This window comes from Myotis lucifugus, unplaced genomic scaffold (genome assembly GCF_000147115.1).
Source record: "Myotis lucifugus unplaced genomic scaffold, Myoluc2.0 scaffold_185, whole genome shotgun sequence".
Classification (NCBI taxonomy): Eukaryota; Metazoa; Chordata; class Mammalia; order Chiroptera; family Vespertilionidae; genus Myotis; species Myotis lucifugus.
The window spans coordinates 2,223,015-2,241,312 of NW_005871233.1; the positions used below are offsets into that span (position 1 = coordinate 2,223,015).

General features: G+C 43.4%; 1 protein-coding gene and 1 pseudogene across 1 annotated transcript; both read right to left on the bottom strand.

Annotated features, from left to right (window-relative positions):
- Positions 1–13,370: 13,370 nt before the first annotated feature.
- Positions 13,371–13,894, bottom strand: LOC106698474 (40S ribosomal protein S26-like). The gene is made up of 2 exons (XM_014462571.2): positions 13,778–13,894; positions 13,371–13,541 (listed from the first exon to the last, which is right to left on the bottom strand). The coding sequence occupies exons 1-2, from the start codon at positions 13,892–13,894 to the stop codon at positions 13,371–13,373; spliced, it is 288 nt and encodes a 95-aa protein (XP_014318057.1).
- A 3,813-nt stretch (positions 13,895–17,707) lies between these two features.
- On the bottom strand, positions 17,708–18,042 carry LOC102427453 (annotated as a pseudogene).
- Between the last annotated feature and the right edge of the window lie 256 nt (positions 18,043–18,298).

An 18,298-nucleotide genomic window follows, 5' to 3' on the forward strand; every position in this document is an offset into this window, starting at 1 on the left:
CTGCATGACCCCTACTGGGGATTGAGCCTGCAACCCAGGCATGTGCCCTTGACCGGAATTGAACCCAGGACATTTCAGTCCACAGGCCAACGCTCTATCCACTGAACCAGACTGGCTAGGGCTTTTAATGTATTATTGATAGGTACTTATTTATTGCCATTTTAGTTCTGTATGCCTATGATTCTCTATTTCTTCTTCTCATTACAGCAATCACTTTAGCATTTCTTGTAGTGTAGGTTTGATGGTTGCCACGACCTGCACAGCTAGGGTTCAGGATCTGAAGGAGGGCCGACACACACATTCCCTTGAGTTCCGCCCGATGCCAGACAGTCAGTTTCTCCCCGTATGAGTCTGGGTCCCCAGAGACTCGCCCGGAACTGGAGTCAGGGCCATCGGGAGCTTGTGCCTCCCTCCCGATTGCAAAAGACACCGGTGTCCTCTGTTGCCAGCCCCTTTCCTCGATCGCTCCAGCCGCTGTACCTCTGCACTTTACTTCCGCACCTCCTCTGAGTCTCAGTGTGCTTTTCTGTTTCCTTCTAGTTGTAGAATTTCCACTCAGCCAGCCTTCCTGTGGTTCTGGATGATGTCTGTTTTGTCTTTTAGTTGTATTTTTGAAGTGGTTGTGCGAGGCAGCAATTTCCAGTGTTTACCTATGCCACCATCTTGGTTTCTCCCTAATTCTCTTTTTTAATCAGGCCAATAAAATATTATATCCTAGGTTGAAATTTTACCACATGTAGTACACATAAGGACTACAATATATTTTGAATTACTAATTTCTCCAAAGAAAATGCAAGAATTATTTTTCTCAAAAATGAATTTCTATACTTTATGCATTTTATTATTGCAACCATATAATTTCTCCCAACTTAATTTGAACTTTTAACTTTTAGAAGCCTCAAATTTTAGGAGGCAAGTTAAATAAATACCATTTCTCAGATTAGTAATATATTTATATTTTCAAGGATATACTTCAAATAAAATGCAAGACATATTCAATTAGTAGATTCAAATCTATCCTCTAGATTTTTCATATGAGGCAAACTCAGATAAATTTTCAGTATTTTGTCATTTTAAAATACCTAGATATTTAATAATTTTTATTATTTAATTCAGCAAACTCCAAAGTTTTAAGTTACCAAAGACTTTGGAAAACTATGTTTAGTCATATATAATTACCATTGAAAAAGATTTACCATATACCTTTCATTTTAGTTATGTATGTTTTGCCTTAACAACTTTGAGATTTTAAAGTCAATTATTATTATCCAAGGCATTTTCTTTTGCAAATTCTGTAACAGAGATAACTCACTGGCTTTCAGTGGCTTTAATGTTAAGATATTATTTTATTTTTCTTAATAAAAACAGGAGTGCCCCCAGGACCTGTGAGGCAACCTTGGAATGTGGTCCATTATTATTCAAGAACTACCCATTATTATGGAAACACTAATCTTGTTGCCCAAAACCAGCCTGTATATTTTCCTTGTGTCATTTTCACCATATTTTAAAGAAAAACAGTCTTGGGTTTATTCCATAGCATCCATGAAGAGATAGGGCTTAGGCCAAGATTGGCCACCCAAAATCGGACGGGGCATGCCTTCTCTTAAGTTAGCCTTTTTCTCTTCATGGATATAGAAATCCCAGACGTATCCCTAAATTGTGAGAAATGTCTCATCTATCCAAATTTTTTAAAAAAAATATATATTTTATTGATTTTTTACAGAGGAAAGGAGAGGGACAGAGAGCTAGAAACATCGATGAGAGAGAAACTTCGATCAGCTGCCTCTTGCACACCCCCCACCGGGGATGTGCCCGCAACCAAGGTTCATGCCCTTGACTGGAATCAAACCTGGGACCCCCCAGTCCGCAGGCCGACGCTCTATCCATTGAGCCAAACCCATCAGGGCTCATCTATCCAAATTTCAAATGACAGACTGGGAAATAAAAACATGGCAAAAATGAGACTTTTAAGAACGCTCTCTGGAGTTGGCGTCCATTTTACAGGATCACTAAGAGACCTAGTAATTAATTGGCTGGAGTCTTTTTTAGTTACCTCCCTTTGTCTAGGGAATTTTCCCAGAACCTGTGTTATCGGCCACGTGTATCGCTCATATTCTTTCTCTCCACTCCCACATTCTGTTTGCTCTGGGGATATTTAGTAATGACCTGGCCATCTACTGTTTCCTTTCTATTAAAATAAATTAAAGGCATGCTTAATAGACTAACAATAAACACATTAAACCAAACAAAAAAGACAAATAAAACAACAATCAATAGACAAGTGCAGCCCTAACTGGTTTGGCTTGGAGGATAGAGCGTCGGCCTGCAGACTGAAGGGTCCCGGGTTTGATTCCGGTCAAGGGCATGTACCTTGGTTGCAGGCATCCCCAGTAGGGGGTGTGCAAGAGGCAGCTGATCGATGTTTCTTTCTCATCGATGTTTCTAACTCTCTATCCCTCTCCTCTCCTTTCTGTAAAAAATCAATAAAATATATTTCTTTATATATATATATTTATTGATTAAGATATTACATATGTGTCCTTATACCCACGTTACCCCCTACCCCCCCCCCCGCTCATGCCCCCCCCCCCGTTGTCCGTGTCCATTGGTTAGACCTATATGCTTGCATATAAGTCCTTTGGTTGATCTTTCCCCCTTACCCCCACCCTCCCCTACCTTCCCTCCAAGGCCCGACAGTCCAATCAATGCCTCTCCGTCTCTGGATCAGTCCTTGTTCATCAGTTTATGATGTTCATTATATTCCACAAATGAGTGAGATCATGTGGTATTTATCCTTCTCTGACTGGCTTATTTCACTTAGCATAATGCTCTCTAGTTCCATCCATGCTGTGGCAAATGGTAAGAGTTCCTTTTTCTTCTTCCTCTTCTTAAAGAACACCTTTCAGCATTTCATATAATGCTGGCTTGGTGGTGATGAACTCCTTTAGCTTTTTCTTATCTGTGAAGCTCTTTATCTGACCTTCAATTCTGAATGATAGCTTTGCTGGATAAAGTAATCTCGGTTGTAGGTTCTTGGTATTCATCACTTTGAATATTTCTTGCCACTCCCTTCTGGCCTGCAAAGTTTCTGTTGAGAAATCAGCTGACAGTCGTATGGGTACTCCCTTGTAGGTAACTGACTGTCTTTCTCTTGCTGCTTTTAGGATTCTCTCTTTGTCTTTTGCTCTTGGCATTTTAATTATGATGTGTCTTGGTGTGGTCCTCTTTGGATTCCTTTTGTTTGGGGTTCTCTGCGCTTCCTGGACTTGGAAGTCTATTTCTTTCACCAGGTAGGGGAAGTTTTCTGTCATTATTTCTTCAAATAGGTTTTCAATATCTTGCTCTCTCTCTTCTTCTGGCACCCCTATAATTCGGATGTTGGTACGCTTGAAGCTGTCCCAGAGGCTCCTTACACTATCTTTGTATTTTTGGATTCTTTTTTCATTTTGCTTTTCCGGTTGGGTGTTTTTTGCTTCTTTGCATTTCAAATCTTTGACTTGATTCTTGCGATCCTCTGGTCTGCTGTTGGGAGTCTGTATAATATTCTTTATTTCAGTCAGTGTATGCTTAATTTCTAGTTGGTCCTTTATCACAACATCGAGGGTCTCACTAGATTTCTTGAGGGTCTCATTAAGTTTATCAACGGTTTCTAGAAAATTCTTGAAAAACCTTAAAAGTGTAGTTTTGAACTCTATATCCAGTAGTTTGCTTTCCTCCATTTCTGTCATTTGTGTCCTGTTTCTTTGTCTCGGCATTTTTTATGCTTCACTGTGTTGATAGAGTGGCTTTCTGTGCTACCCAGCAGAAGCCAGCTGTAAAGCGATGCAAGTTGCCCTGGGGCCTTGTGGCAGCTGCAGTTTGTTAAGTAATTTTCAGATTACAAAGGGCCGGGCCTTTCATATACAAAAGCCTCCATGCACGGCTTGGGCAGGGCGGGGTCCCAGGGGATCAACAGGGTGGGCGGAGCGAGTAGTATGGCTGCTCTCAGTCCTGCCTTCAGAGGTCCTGGCAATCGCTGTGAGTGCCTCCAAGAGAAAGCTGCCCTCGAGTTCCGACCGATGCCAGACAGTCCCGTTTCTCCCATATGAGTCTGGGTCCCCAGAGACTCGCCCGGAACTGGAGCTCAGAGCCTGAGACTCCCTCCCGATTGAAAAAGACAACCGTGTCCTCAGCCGCCAACCCTCTCCACATGCACCTCCGCACCTTTATATTTTACTTCTGCACTGCACCTCCTCTGAGTCTCGGTATGCTTTTCTCTTTCCTTCTAGTTGTAGAATTTCCACTCAGCCAGCCTTCCTGTGGTTCTGGATGATGTCCGTTCCATCTTTTAGTTGTATTTTTGAAGTGGTTGTGCGAGGCAGCAATCTCCGGTGTGTACCTATGCCGCCATCTTGGTTTCTCTGTGATATACTTCTTTAGCCTTTTTATATACTAGGTGGATCTGCTAAGCCTTCCAATCTCTAGTGATGGACAATGTCAAATGCTATTTCTGACTATTAGATCCAGCAAGGACTCAAAGCCTCCAGAGACCATCCTTTGCCTGCAGACTGATTGGATTCAGTCTTGAGTAGCCTCCGGCAATCATCCACAGTTGGGGTGAGAGGTTTTCCAACAGGGTGGGGCAATTCCTTTTTCCTGGAGGATAATTGTTATTCTCAGTCTCTCTTTTTTTTATTTTTTATTCTCAGTCTCTTAATGGGCTTCAGGAACTCCACAGCGTGGGGTAAGGGGTTTTTCAATAGGCTGGGTTAACTGTCTTTCTCCCAGTCAAAAACCACTTGTATAGCAAAGGTCTGCCTGAGAAAGATGACCTCCTCAGTGTGAGACAATGACTCTGCACAGGAAACCAGAGTGTCTGCCTTCCAAGCTCTAATCCCAGAGCCCCCAACTCTGGCTTCTGCTCACACAGCTCCAGTCCACTCTGCCCTCCCTCTGCCAAAACCCAAGGTGAGTGGCTGCACACTAAATTTTGCGCATTGGTCATTTAAGAGGGTGCCTGCATTTCCAGCCATCTCATCCCTGGTAGACAGTCACTGTGCTGCTTTTTAAAGCCACATGTTATGTGGGCACCTTTTTCAGTTTGGTGCTCTCTGCTGGGGGGCGTAGTTTTGGGATCAGACTACCAAATTCTCAATAGTAACCTCCTACAGCTGAGATATCTATGTTCCAGAACTTCAGTTGCTGTCTGTGGGAGCCCGCTCAGCCCTTTCACGCCTTTACCCTTCCTACCAGTCTCTATGTTGTCTTCACTTTCTGTCCTTGGTTATCAAGGTTCTCTTCAGCTAGTCTTCAGTTGATTATTCAGGATGTTTTTTAAAAAATATTTTTATTGATTAAGAGAAGAAAGCAGAGGGAGAGAGAGATAGAAATATCAATGATGAGAGAGAATCATTGATGGGCTACCTCCTGCATGCTCCACATTGTGGATTGAACCTGTAGCCCAACCATGTGCCCTGACCAGGAATTGAACTGTGACTTCCTGGTTCATAGGTCGATGCTCAACCACTGAACTATGCTGGCTGGGAAGGATGGTATTTTTGTATTTTAGTTGTAATTTCAGTTTGGTCCTGGGAGTGTGCCTGTGCAGCATCCATTTACTCCACCGCCATTTTTAATCTCTTTCATCAGTTTATTTTGTTAATTAGATTTCTTGTTTATTTACTTTGATTTTTAGGTGCAATTGTTAATAGATATGTATTTATTGCCTTCTTCTTCTTCTTCTTCTTCTTCTTCTTCTTCTTCTTCTTCTTCTTCTTCTTCTTCTTCTTCTTCTTCTCCTTCTCCTCCTTCTCCTCCTCCTCCTCCTCCTCCTCCTCCTCCTCCTCCTCTTCCTCCTTTTTTAAAAAATATAGATATTTTATTGATTTTTTTACAGAGAGAAAGAGAGAGGGATAGAGAGTTAGTAACATTGCTGAGAGAGAAACATCAATTCAGCTGCCTCTTGCACACTCCCCACTGGGGATGTGCCTGCAACCAAGGTATATGCCCTTGACCAGAATTGAACCTGGGACCCTTCAGTCCGCAGGCCGACGCTCTATCCACTGAGCCCAACCAGTTAGGGCTCCTCCTCCTCCTTCTTCTCCTTAAAGACTACCCTTCAACATTTCATGTGATACTGGTTTGGTGGTGATGAACTCCTTTAGCTTTTTCTTGTCTATGGAACTCTTTACCTTCAATTCTAAATGAGAGCTTTGCTGGGTAGAGTAATCTTGGCTGTAGGACTTGCTATTCATCACTTTGAATATTTCTTGCCATTCCCTTCTGGTCTGCACATTTTCTGTTGAGAAATCAGCTGAGAGTCCTATGGGTGCTCCCTTGTAGGTAACTAACTGCTTTTCTTTTTTCTTTTTTTTGGTTAATCCTCACCAGAGGATATTTTTCCATTGATTTTTTAGGGAGAGTGGAAGAGAAAAGGGAAAGACAGAGAGAAACATTGATGTGAGAGGAACCCATCGATTGGTTGCCTCCTGAACGCACCCAACCAGGGGGAAAAACTATACCTCCATCTCCAATAATGGCACATGACTCAAGACCGGCCAATTAGAGCACTACATTCCCTTGGGCTTCAGATATTGGTTCAGGGATGGACATATGACCTAATCCAGGCCAATGGGAACATTCTATAGGAGGCAAAATAACATGAGGTCTGGAATATCTTTCTTTTTTTAAATTGTTGACATTATTATAGATATCCTCTATTTCCCCCACTTTGCCTTCCTCCACCCAGCCAACCACATTATTGTCTATATTCATGGGCTATGTATATATGTTCTTTGGCTATTCTTTTCATCTTCTTTTATCCTGATATTTTGGGATTCTTAGGATATATTCCCAGAAGTGGGATTGCTGGGTCAAAAGACATTTCCATTTTTAATTTTTTGAGGAAACTTCATACAGTGACTGCACCAGTCTGCATTCCCACCAATAGTTTCCTTTTCTCCATTAGGGTTTCCTTTTCTCCACATCCTCACCAACACTTGTTGTTTGTTGATTTATTGACAGTAGCCATTCTGGCAGATGTGAGAGTAGCCATTCTGGCATATATCTCATTGTGGTTGTAATTTGCTTGTCTCTGGTGATTAGTGATGTTGAGCATTTTTTTCATATGTCTATTGGCCATCTGTATATCCACTTTGAAGAAGTGTCTTTTGCCCATTTTTCTTTCTTTCTTTTTTTTAAAAAAAATATTTTTATTTATTCAGAGAAGAAGAGAAAGGGAGAGAGTGATAGAAACATCAGTGATGAGAGAGAATCACTGGTAGTCTGTCTCCTGCATGCCCCATGCTGGGGATGGAGCCTACAACCTGGGCATGTGCCCTGACTGGGAATCGAACCATGACCTCCTGGTTCATAGGTCGATGCTCAACCACTGAGCCACGCCAACCAGGCCCTTTGCCCATTTTTCAATTGGATTGTTTGTCTTCCTGATTTTTAGTTGTGTAAGTTCTTTATTATATTTTGGAAATTAAGCCCTTACCAGATGTATCATTAGCAAATATGTCCTCCCACACAGTGGGTTCCCTTTTCATTTTGTTGACAGATTCTTTTTTTTTAAAATCCTCACCTGAGGACATTTTTCCATTGAATTTTAGGGAGAGTGGAAGAGAGAGGGAAACACAGAGAGAAACATTGATATGAGAGAAACACACCGGAATCGAACCCGGGACCCACTGAGCCAAACCAACTAGGGCTATTGATGGATTCCTTTGCTGTGCAGAAGCTTTTTGGTTTAATGTACTCCCATATGTTTTTTTTCCCTTTGTTTCCCTTTCCCTAGGAGATATATCGTCAAAAATACTGCTACAAGACATAGCACAAAGTGCGGAATCTCGGAGGGAAGGTGGCAGAGAGTGGGTGGGTGGGAGGTAATCTACCAAAGAATGTGTGTACATATATGCATAACCCATGGACCCAGACAATAGGGTGGTGAAGACCTGGGGAGGGGGCTGGGGGCGGGCTGGAGGAGGTCAATGGGGGGAAGGGGACATATGTAATACTTTAAACAATAAAGAATTATTAAAAAATATATTGCTACAGAGATGTCTGAGATTTTACTGCTTTATGTCTTCTAGGATTTTTATGGTTTTGTGACTTACATTTAAGTCTTTTATACATTTTAAGTGTATTCTTGTGTATGGTGTAAGTTGGTGGTCTGGTTTCATTTTCTTGCATGTACGTGTCCAATTTTACCAGCACTATTTGTTGAATAGACTGTCTTGACTCCATTGTATACTCTTGCCTCCTTTGTCAAATATTAATCAAATATTAATTTTTTAAATTAAATCATTATTGTTCAGATTATTACATTAGTTACTCTTTTTTCCCACCATAACTCGTAAGCCCACTGCATGGGAGAAAATATTTGCCAATGCTATCTCAGATAAGAGTTTAATCTCCAACATTTACAGAGAACTCATACAACTTAACAAAAGGAAGATAAACAATCCAATCAAAAAATGGGCAAACGACCTAAATAGACACTTTTCTTTTTTTTTCTTTTTATTACAATCACCAGTTCATCAGATTATTTATTCACTTGATTTTTAGATTCACTTGTTGATAGATGTGTATTTGTTGTTCATAATTTGTATCTTTACCTTTTTCTTCTTCTTCCTCTTCTTAAAGGATACCTTTCAGCATTTCATATAATACTGGTTTGGTGGTGATGAACACCTTTAGCTTTTTCTTATCTGTGAAGCTCTTTATCTGACCTTCTATTCTGAATGATAGCTTTGCTGGATAAAGTAATCTCGGTTGTAGGTTCTTGCTATTCATCACTTTGAATATTTCTTGCCACTCCCTTCTGGCCTGCAAAGTTTCTGTTGAGAAATCAGCTGACAGTCGTATGGGTACTCCCTTGTAGGTAACTGATTGTCTTTCTCTTGCTGCTTTTAAGATTCTCTCTTTGTCTTTTGCTCTTGGCATTTTAATTATGATGTGTCTTGGTGTGGTCCTCTTTGGGTTCCTTTTGTTTGGGGTTCTCTGCGCTTCCTGGACTTGGAAGTCTATTCCTTTCACCAGGTAGGGGAAGTTTTCTGCCATTATTTCTTCAAATAGGTTTTCAATATCTTGCTCTCTCTCATCTTCTGGCACCCCTATAATTCGGATGTTGGTACGCTTGAAGCTGTCCCAGAGGCTCCTTACACTATCTTCGTATTTTTGGATTCTTTTTTCATTTTGCTTTTCCGGTTGGGTGTTTTTTGCTTCTTCGTATTTCAAATCTTTGACTTGATTCTTGCGATCCTCTGGTCTGCTGTTGGGAGTCTGTATAATGTTCTTTATTTCAGTCAGTGTATGCTTAATTTCTAGTTGGTCCTTTATCACAACATCGAGGGTCTCATTAGATTTCTTGAGGATCTCACTACATTTATCGGCGGTCTCACCAGTCTTCTTGAAGATCTCACTACATTTATCGGCAGTCTCACCAGTCTTTTCGAGGGCCTTATTAAATTTATCAGCGGCTTCTAGACAGTTCTTTAAAGACCTTAAAAGTGTGATTTTGAACTCTATATCCAACAGTTTGCTTTCCTCCAATTCTGTCGTTTGTGTCCTGTTTCTTTGTCTCGGCATTTTTTATGCTTCGCTGTGTCGATAGAGTGCCTTTCTGTACTAAGTGTCCCAATTACCTGAGGTAGACACTCTTGGTGCACCCCCTTGTGGGCTTTGTGCACAGTCTTGTAGTAGTTAAGCCTTGATTGTTGTAGTTATCACTGTGAGGAATTGACCTCCAGGCCAATTGGCTGTGAGAATCAGCTGTGTCTGCAGTGGGAGAACTTCTGTGCTGGAGACACCCCTCTGGGGCTAGACTTGCTTCGATGGGGCTTTGGTCGTCACTGAGTCTGCCCCCTTAGTGTGTCTTTTATGGTTCCACGGAGCTGCAAACTGGATGGTCCCACTCTGACCTCTGGGCTTTCTGGCTCCTGGATCTCTAGGGAGGTGCTAATCTAGCCTTTGCCTGAGGCTATCCAGCAAAAGTCTCCCTGCAGGGCTTGGGCAGGGCGGGTCCCACGGGATCAACAGGGCGGGGTTAGCAATTATGGCTGCTCTCAGTCTTGCCCTCAGAGGCTCTGCTTCTCAGTGTCCCGGTAATCGCTGCAAGCCCCTCGGAGAGAAAGCTGCCCTAGGGTTCTGAGCGATGCCAGACAGTCCCGCTTCTCCCGTATGAGTCCGGGTCCTTAGAGACTCGCCCGGAACTGGAGCTCAGAGCCTGAGACTCCCTCCCGATTGAAAACGACAACTGCGCCCTCAGCCTCCAGCCTGCTCCGCATGCACTCCCCACCTTAGTATTTTACTTCAGCACTGCGCCTCCTCTGAGCCTCGGTATGCTTTTCTCTTTCCTCCTAGTTGTAGAACTTCCACTCAGCCAGCTTTCCTGTGGTTCTGGATGATGTCCGTTCCGTCTTTTAGTTGTATTTTTGAAGTGGTTGTTCGAGGCAGCAAACTCCCATGTTTACCTATGCCGCCATCTTGGTTTTCTCTCTGTCAAATACTAATTGAGCATAATGGGTTGGTCGATTTCTGGGGTCTCTGTTCTGTTCCATTTGTCTATATGCCTGTTCTTGTGCTGCTTGGCTTTGCATCCCAGCTCTGTTATTTACTGGCTGGGGCAAATACCCTAGCCTCTCTGTGCCTCAGTTTCCTTGTCGGTAAAGCAGAAACTATGTATGATAGCTTTTACCTCATTGGATTTCATATTTTTAACAAATGTTTGCTAAGTACCTACTATGTGCTTGATTCTAGGCCTTAAGGATGAAACAGTAGTGAGCAAAACAGATATAAACCCCTGCCTTAGTGGCACTGACATTCCCACGGGGCAGACAGACAATGAACAACACATAGGCCAGTGAAGGCATTTTAGAAGGAGATAAGTGGTGAGAAGAAAAGTAAAGCAGGAAAGGGGCATGGGGAGTGCTGGACGGTTTTTCAACTCTAAGTTGAGTGGTCAGGGAAGTCCTCAGTAGGAAGGTGATGTGCCAACACTTGAAAGAAGGGATCGAACCATGTGGGTAGAAAGTATTCCAGGCAGAGAGAGCAGCATGTGCAAAGGCCCTGTGACGGGAATGTGTCTGAAAAATGGCAGGGAGACACGAGTGGGCATTGTAACCCGTGGAAAGTATTAGAATGTTGTCGGACACACAGTAAGCCTGATAGAAACGCTTATGGAGTTGTTGTCATCATTATTGTTATTAAAATTTTTTTTCTCTTCTCTCCCCATCTTAGGAACCTCAGCAGGATGACGAGAAGGGCTGAAATGTTGCCCTCAGGGTCAGGTCCTTTTTTGATGGTGGCTGGGGCTGGGGTGGGGTCAGGTGGGGAGAAGGGGAAAATACAGAGTCTCTCTCCCTGCCTCCCAGTGTCTGTTCTTACTGTGTCTTCGGTCACTGCTCTGTCCTGAGGTCTGTGGAAGTTGCCTGCTGCAGTGCTCACAGCATCTCCAACGGGCAGCCCAGTGGGGGAGGGCAGGGCAGGGTGAGTATAAGGCCAGGCCTGTTGCTCCCAGGTTTGCTGCAGAAACCCAGGATACCAAGAACCCCTTTCCCTCACTGTCCTTCCAGACACCCCTGCCCTTTGTGGGTTCATGAACTCCTACCCTTAGTTCACAGCCCAACCCTCTTGTATTCTTTACCAGAAAGCTTCCTGACCCTAGTTAGTGACCTTTCCCTTCCCTGATGTCCTATGAGCTTGGACCTCATTCTCTCTCTCTTGGCTGCGACAGGCAGCTCTGCCCTGACCACTGTGCTCCCTGTGGGCAGGAACCACTTCACCCTCAGTCCTTATCCCAGTGCTCAGAACAGGGCCTGGCTAAGGGCATTTGCTAGATGAATGTTGGATAGAATTTGCAACAGAAATCTGAGGTGTGCAGAGGGCACTCTGTGGGCCAGGGCCCGGTGTCAGGAAACTGTATGTGGGGACAGGGGACAGAGAGGGTAAGTACAGGAAGCTCCAAAGGACCAGGCCCACCTGGGGCGTCTGCTTGGTAGCTTCCTCAGTCTGGGCAAATCTTCATCTCCATACGGGGCACACCCCTGCAAGGCAGCCATGGGGACGCCCCAGGAGCTTCTAGGTATTATAATGTACCCCGCGAATCACACAAGGACGCCTCAAGAAGTTGAATTAAGGAGCCACATTTATTTCAAAGCCGGAAGCTACGAGGGGGCAAATGCTCTCCAAATCTTGTAGCGCCTGAGTGAGAGCAGTAGCCAGCTTATAAAGGCAAAAACCACAACCTGCTAGACATTGGAATGTGGAATTATCTTGCGAAAGCAGTTTTACAGAAGCAAAATTGAGCAAAGTTAATAATCTCTAAAGCAGTGGTTCTCAACCTTCCTAATGCTGCGACCCTTTAATACAGTTTCTCACGTTGTGGTGAACCCCAATTTCATTGTTACAAATTGAACATAATTAAAGCATGGTGATTAATCACAAAAACAATATGCAATTATATATGTGTTTTCTGACGGTCTTAGGCGATCCCTGTGAAAGGGTCGTTCGACCCCCAAAGGGGTCTCGACCCACGGGTTGAGAACCGCTGCTCTAAAGGTTATCTATAGTTTCAGTTCGTGGAGCCACTGAGTTAAGGAAAGCAATTTTGTGGTTCTGGTCCTCAGACACAGGAGAATAACCTTTGTGATGTGGGCTGGCAACATAATGGGGTGATTTATGTGAGTTTCCAGGTCTCAATCTGGAAACTGAGGTACCTACCCTATTGTTTGAGCAAGCATCCCCCTATGTTTAAACACCCCCCTGTGTTTCTCTGAGCAGGTGTAGTCCACTACTTCTGAGAGCTGGACAGGACAGTCAGAATGGCCGTCCCAGGCTGACTTCCCCTCACAGTGCATGGGGTTCCCGAGTTCCCACGTCCCCACCACCAGCTTCCTGCATTTTGCCAGTGTACTAGGTGTCAAGGTCATCTCCGTGTTTTCATTTGCATTTCTTTGATTACTCATCTTATATATATTTTAAAAAATACTTTTTATTGATTTCAGAGAGGAAGGGAGAGGGAGAAAGAGATAGAAACATCAATGATGAGAGAGAATCATTGATCGGCTGCCTCCTGCACACCCCACACTGGGGATCAAGCCCGCAATCCGGGATATGCCCTGACTGGGGATTGAACCATGACCTCCTGGTTCATAGGTTGACGCTCAACCACTGAGCCCACTGGTGGGGCTACTCATCCTATATTTGATGCCTTGTGTGTTTCTTCTGCGAATAGTTCACATTTTTTTCTTTTTTCTTTTTTGAAGTACAATTTCCATTTATTTTCCCCCCACAGAACTTTTCTTCACTCTTTAAAGACTTAGTTCCTTACATGGGCTTTGGTGGAGGTCGTGGGGCAGCACCCGCAGTTCTAAATCGGGGCGGGGTGTTCAGTCCTTCCAGGCTTCATGAGAACGGTTCCTGACTACCTCGCTGTGAATGGCACAGCTCACACAGCAATGCAGCTTCACACACAGCTTGGGAAGCACATCGGCGTTGAAGACACTGGCTTCGGAGACGTCCCTAACGGCTGCGGCCTCTACTACGTTTCGAATGACAAACTTCTTTTTTTAAAAAATATATTTTATTGATTTTTTACAGAGAGGAAGGGAGAAGGACAGGGATAGAGAGTTAGAAACATCGATGAGAGAGAAACATGGATTCAGCTGCCTCCTGCACACTCCCTACTGCAGATGTGCCCACAACCAAGGTACATGCCCTTGACCGGAATCGAACCTGGGACCTTTCAGTCCACAGGCCGACGCTCTATCCACTGAGCCAAACCGGTCAGGGCGACAAACTTCTTAATGGTCTTGTCCTTGGGCACGCACCGGGCGCAGTTGGTGCAATGAATAAGCTGCACATGACCTCGGCCCTTTTTGGCACAACTGTTATTCCTTCTTTTCTTGGTCATCTTGGAAACAAGGACCCGAGAAAGCCACATTTTTTTCTTTTAAATATATCTTTATTTACTTTTAAAATTGAGTTTTTGAGAGAGAGGAAGGGAGAGAGATACATTGATGTGAGAGCGACTGGCTGCCTCTTGCATGCCCCCTACTGGAGGGTTGATCCCCCCAGGAGGGTTATGCCCTGACTGGGAATCAAACCAGTAACCATGGGACATTGCCCAACCAACTGAACCACATTGGCCAGGGCAATTGTTCACATCTTGTGCTCTTTTTTCTCTAGGGATTTCTGTTTTGTCTTTGTTGATCTGCATGAGTTCTTTGTATTGTCTAGATATTAACCTTTCTTCTTTTTAGATATTGCAAACACATTTTTCTATCTGTTATCTATTAAAATTGTCCTGCGGTAACCTTTGGTGAAGAGAAATCTTTTGTTCTTTAAAAAAATTTTTTTTATTGATTTCAGAGAGGAAGGGAGAGGCAGAGAGAGATAGAAACCCCAACCAAGCTCTTTTCTTCTTTTGTGAGAAAATTAGTCAGTTTTGGACTCATGGCTCTTGCTTTTGAAACAGTATCTAAGATGCCCTTCTGTGCTCCATAGTAATCAAGATATTGTCCTCAATTGACTGAGGAATACCATAGGGTCCAGCTCAACCTCTGAGCAACACCAGCCAGGGCTAAAATGGTTGTCTTTAAAGTCACCAGGTTTGGGGGTTGTTTGTTACACAGAAATAGATAACTTCCCGAGTTGTATCTTGTATAGTAAAACTGTAATAATACTATTAGCATAGTACTTTTAGTTCTGTGAGCTGTTCAAGCGATTTGTTAAACCTGAGGGGGTTGTGGGAAGTCCAGACTGTAGCTAGTCAGGAATGCCTTGACACGTGGCTGGCATCTAAGGTGAATGCAGTCTTGAGAACTGAGTCCTTAAACCAGTGGAGTCTGAGGCCAACTCCAGGATAGTGTTAGAATTGAATCAAACTAAACCCTAAGAGAGCTGCTAACAGTAACTCAACACAACTGAGAATCTTCAGAGGCAAAGTGACAGCCCAATCTCAATGCAGAGTAATGCAGTTAAACTTCATAGAAAAGGTGGGAAGTCATTAATGGAAAAGGGACTTCATCCTAAGAGATGAAGCTATATGATGACAATGATGCCAACTGGGAAACTTTTCACTACTTACTTTAAAAGGACCAAAATAAACAGAGGGTCTCCAATTTCCCCTTACTCTCTCTCTCTCTCTCTCTCTCTCTCTCTCTCTCTCTCTCTCCCCCCCCCTCTCTCCTGTAATGAAAAAGTAATTATTTCCCTGATAGCTTCAGGGTGTTCAGGTCCTATTCCAGCTCATCTCCGAAGCTCTCACAGACCAGCTGTGGTAACACCTCCCAGCTTGTCTCTACAGCGCCACCAGGACTGGCAGCTTTGAGGTTGGAGAACTGGTTTCTCTTCAAACTAATATCATATCACAACTCAATTATCTTGATTGTCAACTTAGATACAAAGGGGACACAGTGAGAAATGTTCACACACTATGAAGTTGCTTTGAGTTCTTAGATTTCTTTTTTATTCACACAGAATGTCCACTTCAGATCCCCCGTAAGGCTTCATCAATCCTGCCAGAACCCTGGTTTCCCAAGAACCTTGGCCAGTGTAAGGTCTATAGGACATAGTAGGATAGCAGGGTGAGGACATCTTTAAACAGTTAGTTGAGAAAATGTGGACAAGTTAGTAACTGGTGTTGAGGTAACCAGGTAGCCATAAAAAAAAGAAATTTCTTTATCTCATACCATACATCAGGATAAATTTCAAATGGTTCAAATATAAACAAAGAAACCATACAAAAACACTGAGAAAACTTTGAGATTAGAAATCTTACAGGTTTAAAAGAAAATGAGAAACAAGCAAAAGCAACAATCTCCATGCCAAAGGGCTTTCAGAAAAACCAAGGACAAATGACAATTTGGGAAAAAATATTCATAACTCACAGCACAAGCTATTATCATCTCATATCACTATATACCAGGTCAGGACACTTACAAGCATCAACCAATGAATGCATAAATAAGTGGAATCATAATCGATGTTTCTCTCTCTCTCTCTCTCTCTCTCTCTCTCTCTCTCTCTCAAAAAACAAGATAAGAACTTATACTTCATGGAAATGGGAATATATATGACTTTTATATGAAACAATATTTAACTTCACTCAAGGGAAAAGCAAATTAAAACTGATCTACAATATTTCAACTAGATAGATTGGCAGAACCCAGACATTTAACGGCTTACTATGTTGGCTAGGCTGTGAGAAAATGTTCATGTCCTTCAGTTGCTGGTGGGAGTGCAAAATTGTACATATATGGAGGACAACATAACAATACTTATAAGTAACTTTCAAATTTCAAATAAGTACCTTTGGCCCAGAATTTTTGCTTCTTGAAATTCATCCTACACTACAAGCCTAGTGCATGAATTTGTGCACCTTGAAAGGAACTTGGCCATGAGGCTACGGTAGGCACAGGGGCAGGTCTCGGCCCATACCCTGCGACCCCGCCCAGACCCTCCTACCGTGACCCCTGGTCCCCTGTCTGTTGGCAGCTCTGCTCTGGCTGCTGCCGCTCCCATGCGTTAATGGTGCCAGCTCTGGCTCTGCTTGCACCTGCTGATGGCATGGAGCGATTGGGGCCGGCGCCAGCAGTGGGTGCAAACGGTGGCTGCTGCCCTGATCACCCCTTAGGAGCAGGGGGAGGTGGAGAAGCCCTCAGGGGCTATCAGGGCCAGCAGTTGCTGCTCGCACCCGCTGATGGCGCTGAGTGATTGGGTCTGGCGCTGGTCACCAGCAGCAGGTATGAGCGGCGGTGCTGGCACCACAGTGCACAGGAGCAAAGAATTTTCAGTAACCACCAGAGGTTCGCCCCGATGACAGCGACCGGTGCCCTGCCTTGGTCTGGTGCCTCTGCTTACCTGCTCCACCATACCTCCGCGGCCCATGCCTCCATTTTCTGCACACACCGCCTGGTGGTCAGTACACGTCATAATGACCGATTGTTTGGTTGTTCGGTTTCCTGGTTGTTCCGCCGTTTGGTCTATTGCATATTAGCCTTTTATTATATAAGCACAGTACCTCTTTTCAGTTTCCTAATGTATACACAGCAAATCTAGGGTGACTTTTCATTTCTTTATAAAGGTTGGTATATTATGTATGCCTTTTCAGTAAGAACATATCTTGAAGATCCTTCTAAACCACTACATTTCCTCATTCTTTTTTAGAGATTATTTTATTCCATTTAGTGGTTATGTTATAATTTATTTAACCAGGAACACTTTGATGAGCATTTACATTATTTCCCATCTATTCCTATTTTTTTTATTATTATATTAATATCAGGTGTATACCCCAGTGAAAATAGAATAGGATTTTTTGGGATGATCACTTAGTAAGTTTAGAACTTACTAAGTGATCATCCCCCAAAATCTCATACCCATCAGGCACCATACATAGTTACTAGAATATTATTGACTATGTTCCCTATGCCCCCATTGCCGGGTCTGACCAGCAGACCCTGAACAACGGATGAATGATTACTCTGACACACGTTTCTGTGAAAGAGAGGCTAAGGGGCTAGTTGGCATAAAGAGCCAAAAAAGCCCTGTTCACCTGCCTCCTTAGGCTTTTATTGTAACAACAGCTTGAACTAAAATTAACCTCTAGATATAATCAGCAGGATAAGCATCCTTGAGAAAACACCTGCACCTGTAGGGACAGAAGGGAAATTCTACTCATTGCAAAGAAATCCTCACTTAAGCTTCAGTGAGCCAAAAGTACTTAAAACCCATGAACCTTCAGCTGGTCTTCCTTAGCCAGTCCAACCGCTATAAGGAATTTGCATATGTTCTTGCTCTGGTCACCCTGCAGCTGAATTACTTTTCTGTATTTTAGATGCTCAATTACAGCCCATTTCAGGCCTTCTTAAAGGCCTTCACTAGTTTCTTTTTATCATAATTATCAATGACCCCTTGGACAGTAGTAAGGGTCTTCCTGCCGTTTCTCTGTTGAATTCTTATATGGATATAACCTTCAGTGCCAGCGGGAAGCAGATCACCACCCTTACTTGCATCAGCAAAGAGGTCAAAAGAGTGGAGGTTCTGGATAGCGGACATACCATATGCTTCCTTTCCCTTGGTGGAAATGGCCTGTGGGAGGCTGTGGCAGAAGACAGGCAGCAGGGACAGATCATCAGAAAGTAAGGGGGACTCAAGGGGAAAGTTGCTGAGTCCTTGGGGCAGCTCAGTCACTGGGCAATTCTTTTTTCTTTTTGCTCTTCTGATTGGGTGTTTTTTGCTTCCTCATATCCAAATTGCAGGCTTGATTCTCAGATTCTTCTACTCTACTGTTGATTCATTGCGAAATAGTCTT

What these genes read in the sequence shown, in the direction of transcription:
- LOC106698474 (XM_014462571.2), bottom strand. Translation starts at nt 13,894, where the DNA reads ATGACCAAGAAAAGAAGGAATAACAGTTGTGCCAAAAAGGGCCGAGGT. An exon ending in ACAAGACCATTAAGAAGTTT is followed by an intron (nt 13,542 to 13,777) that starts GTCGCCCTGACC and finishes TAAAAAAAGAAG; the next exon opens with TTTGTCATTCGAAACGTAGT.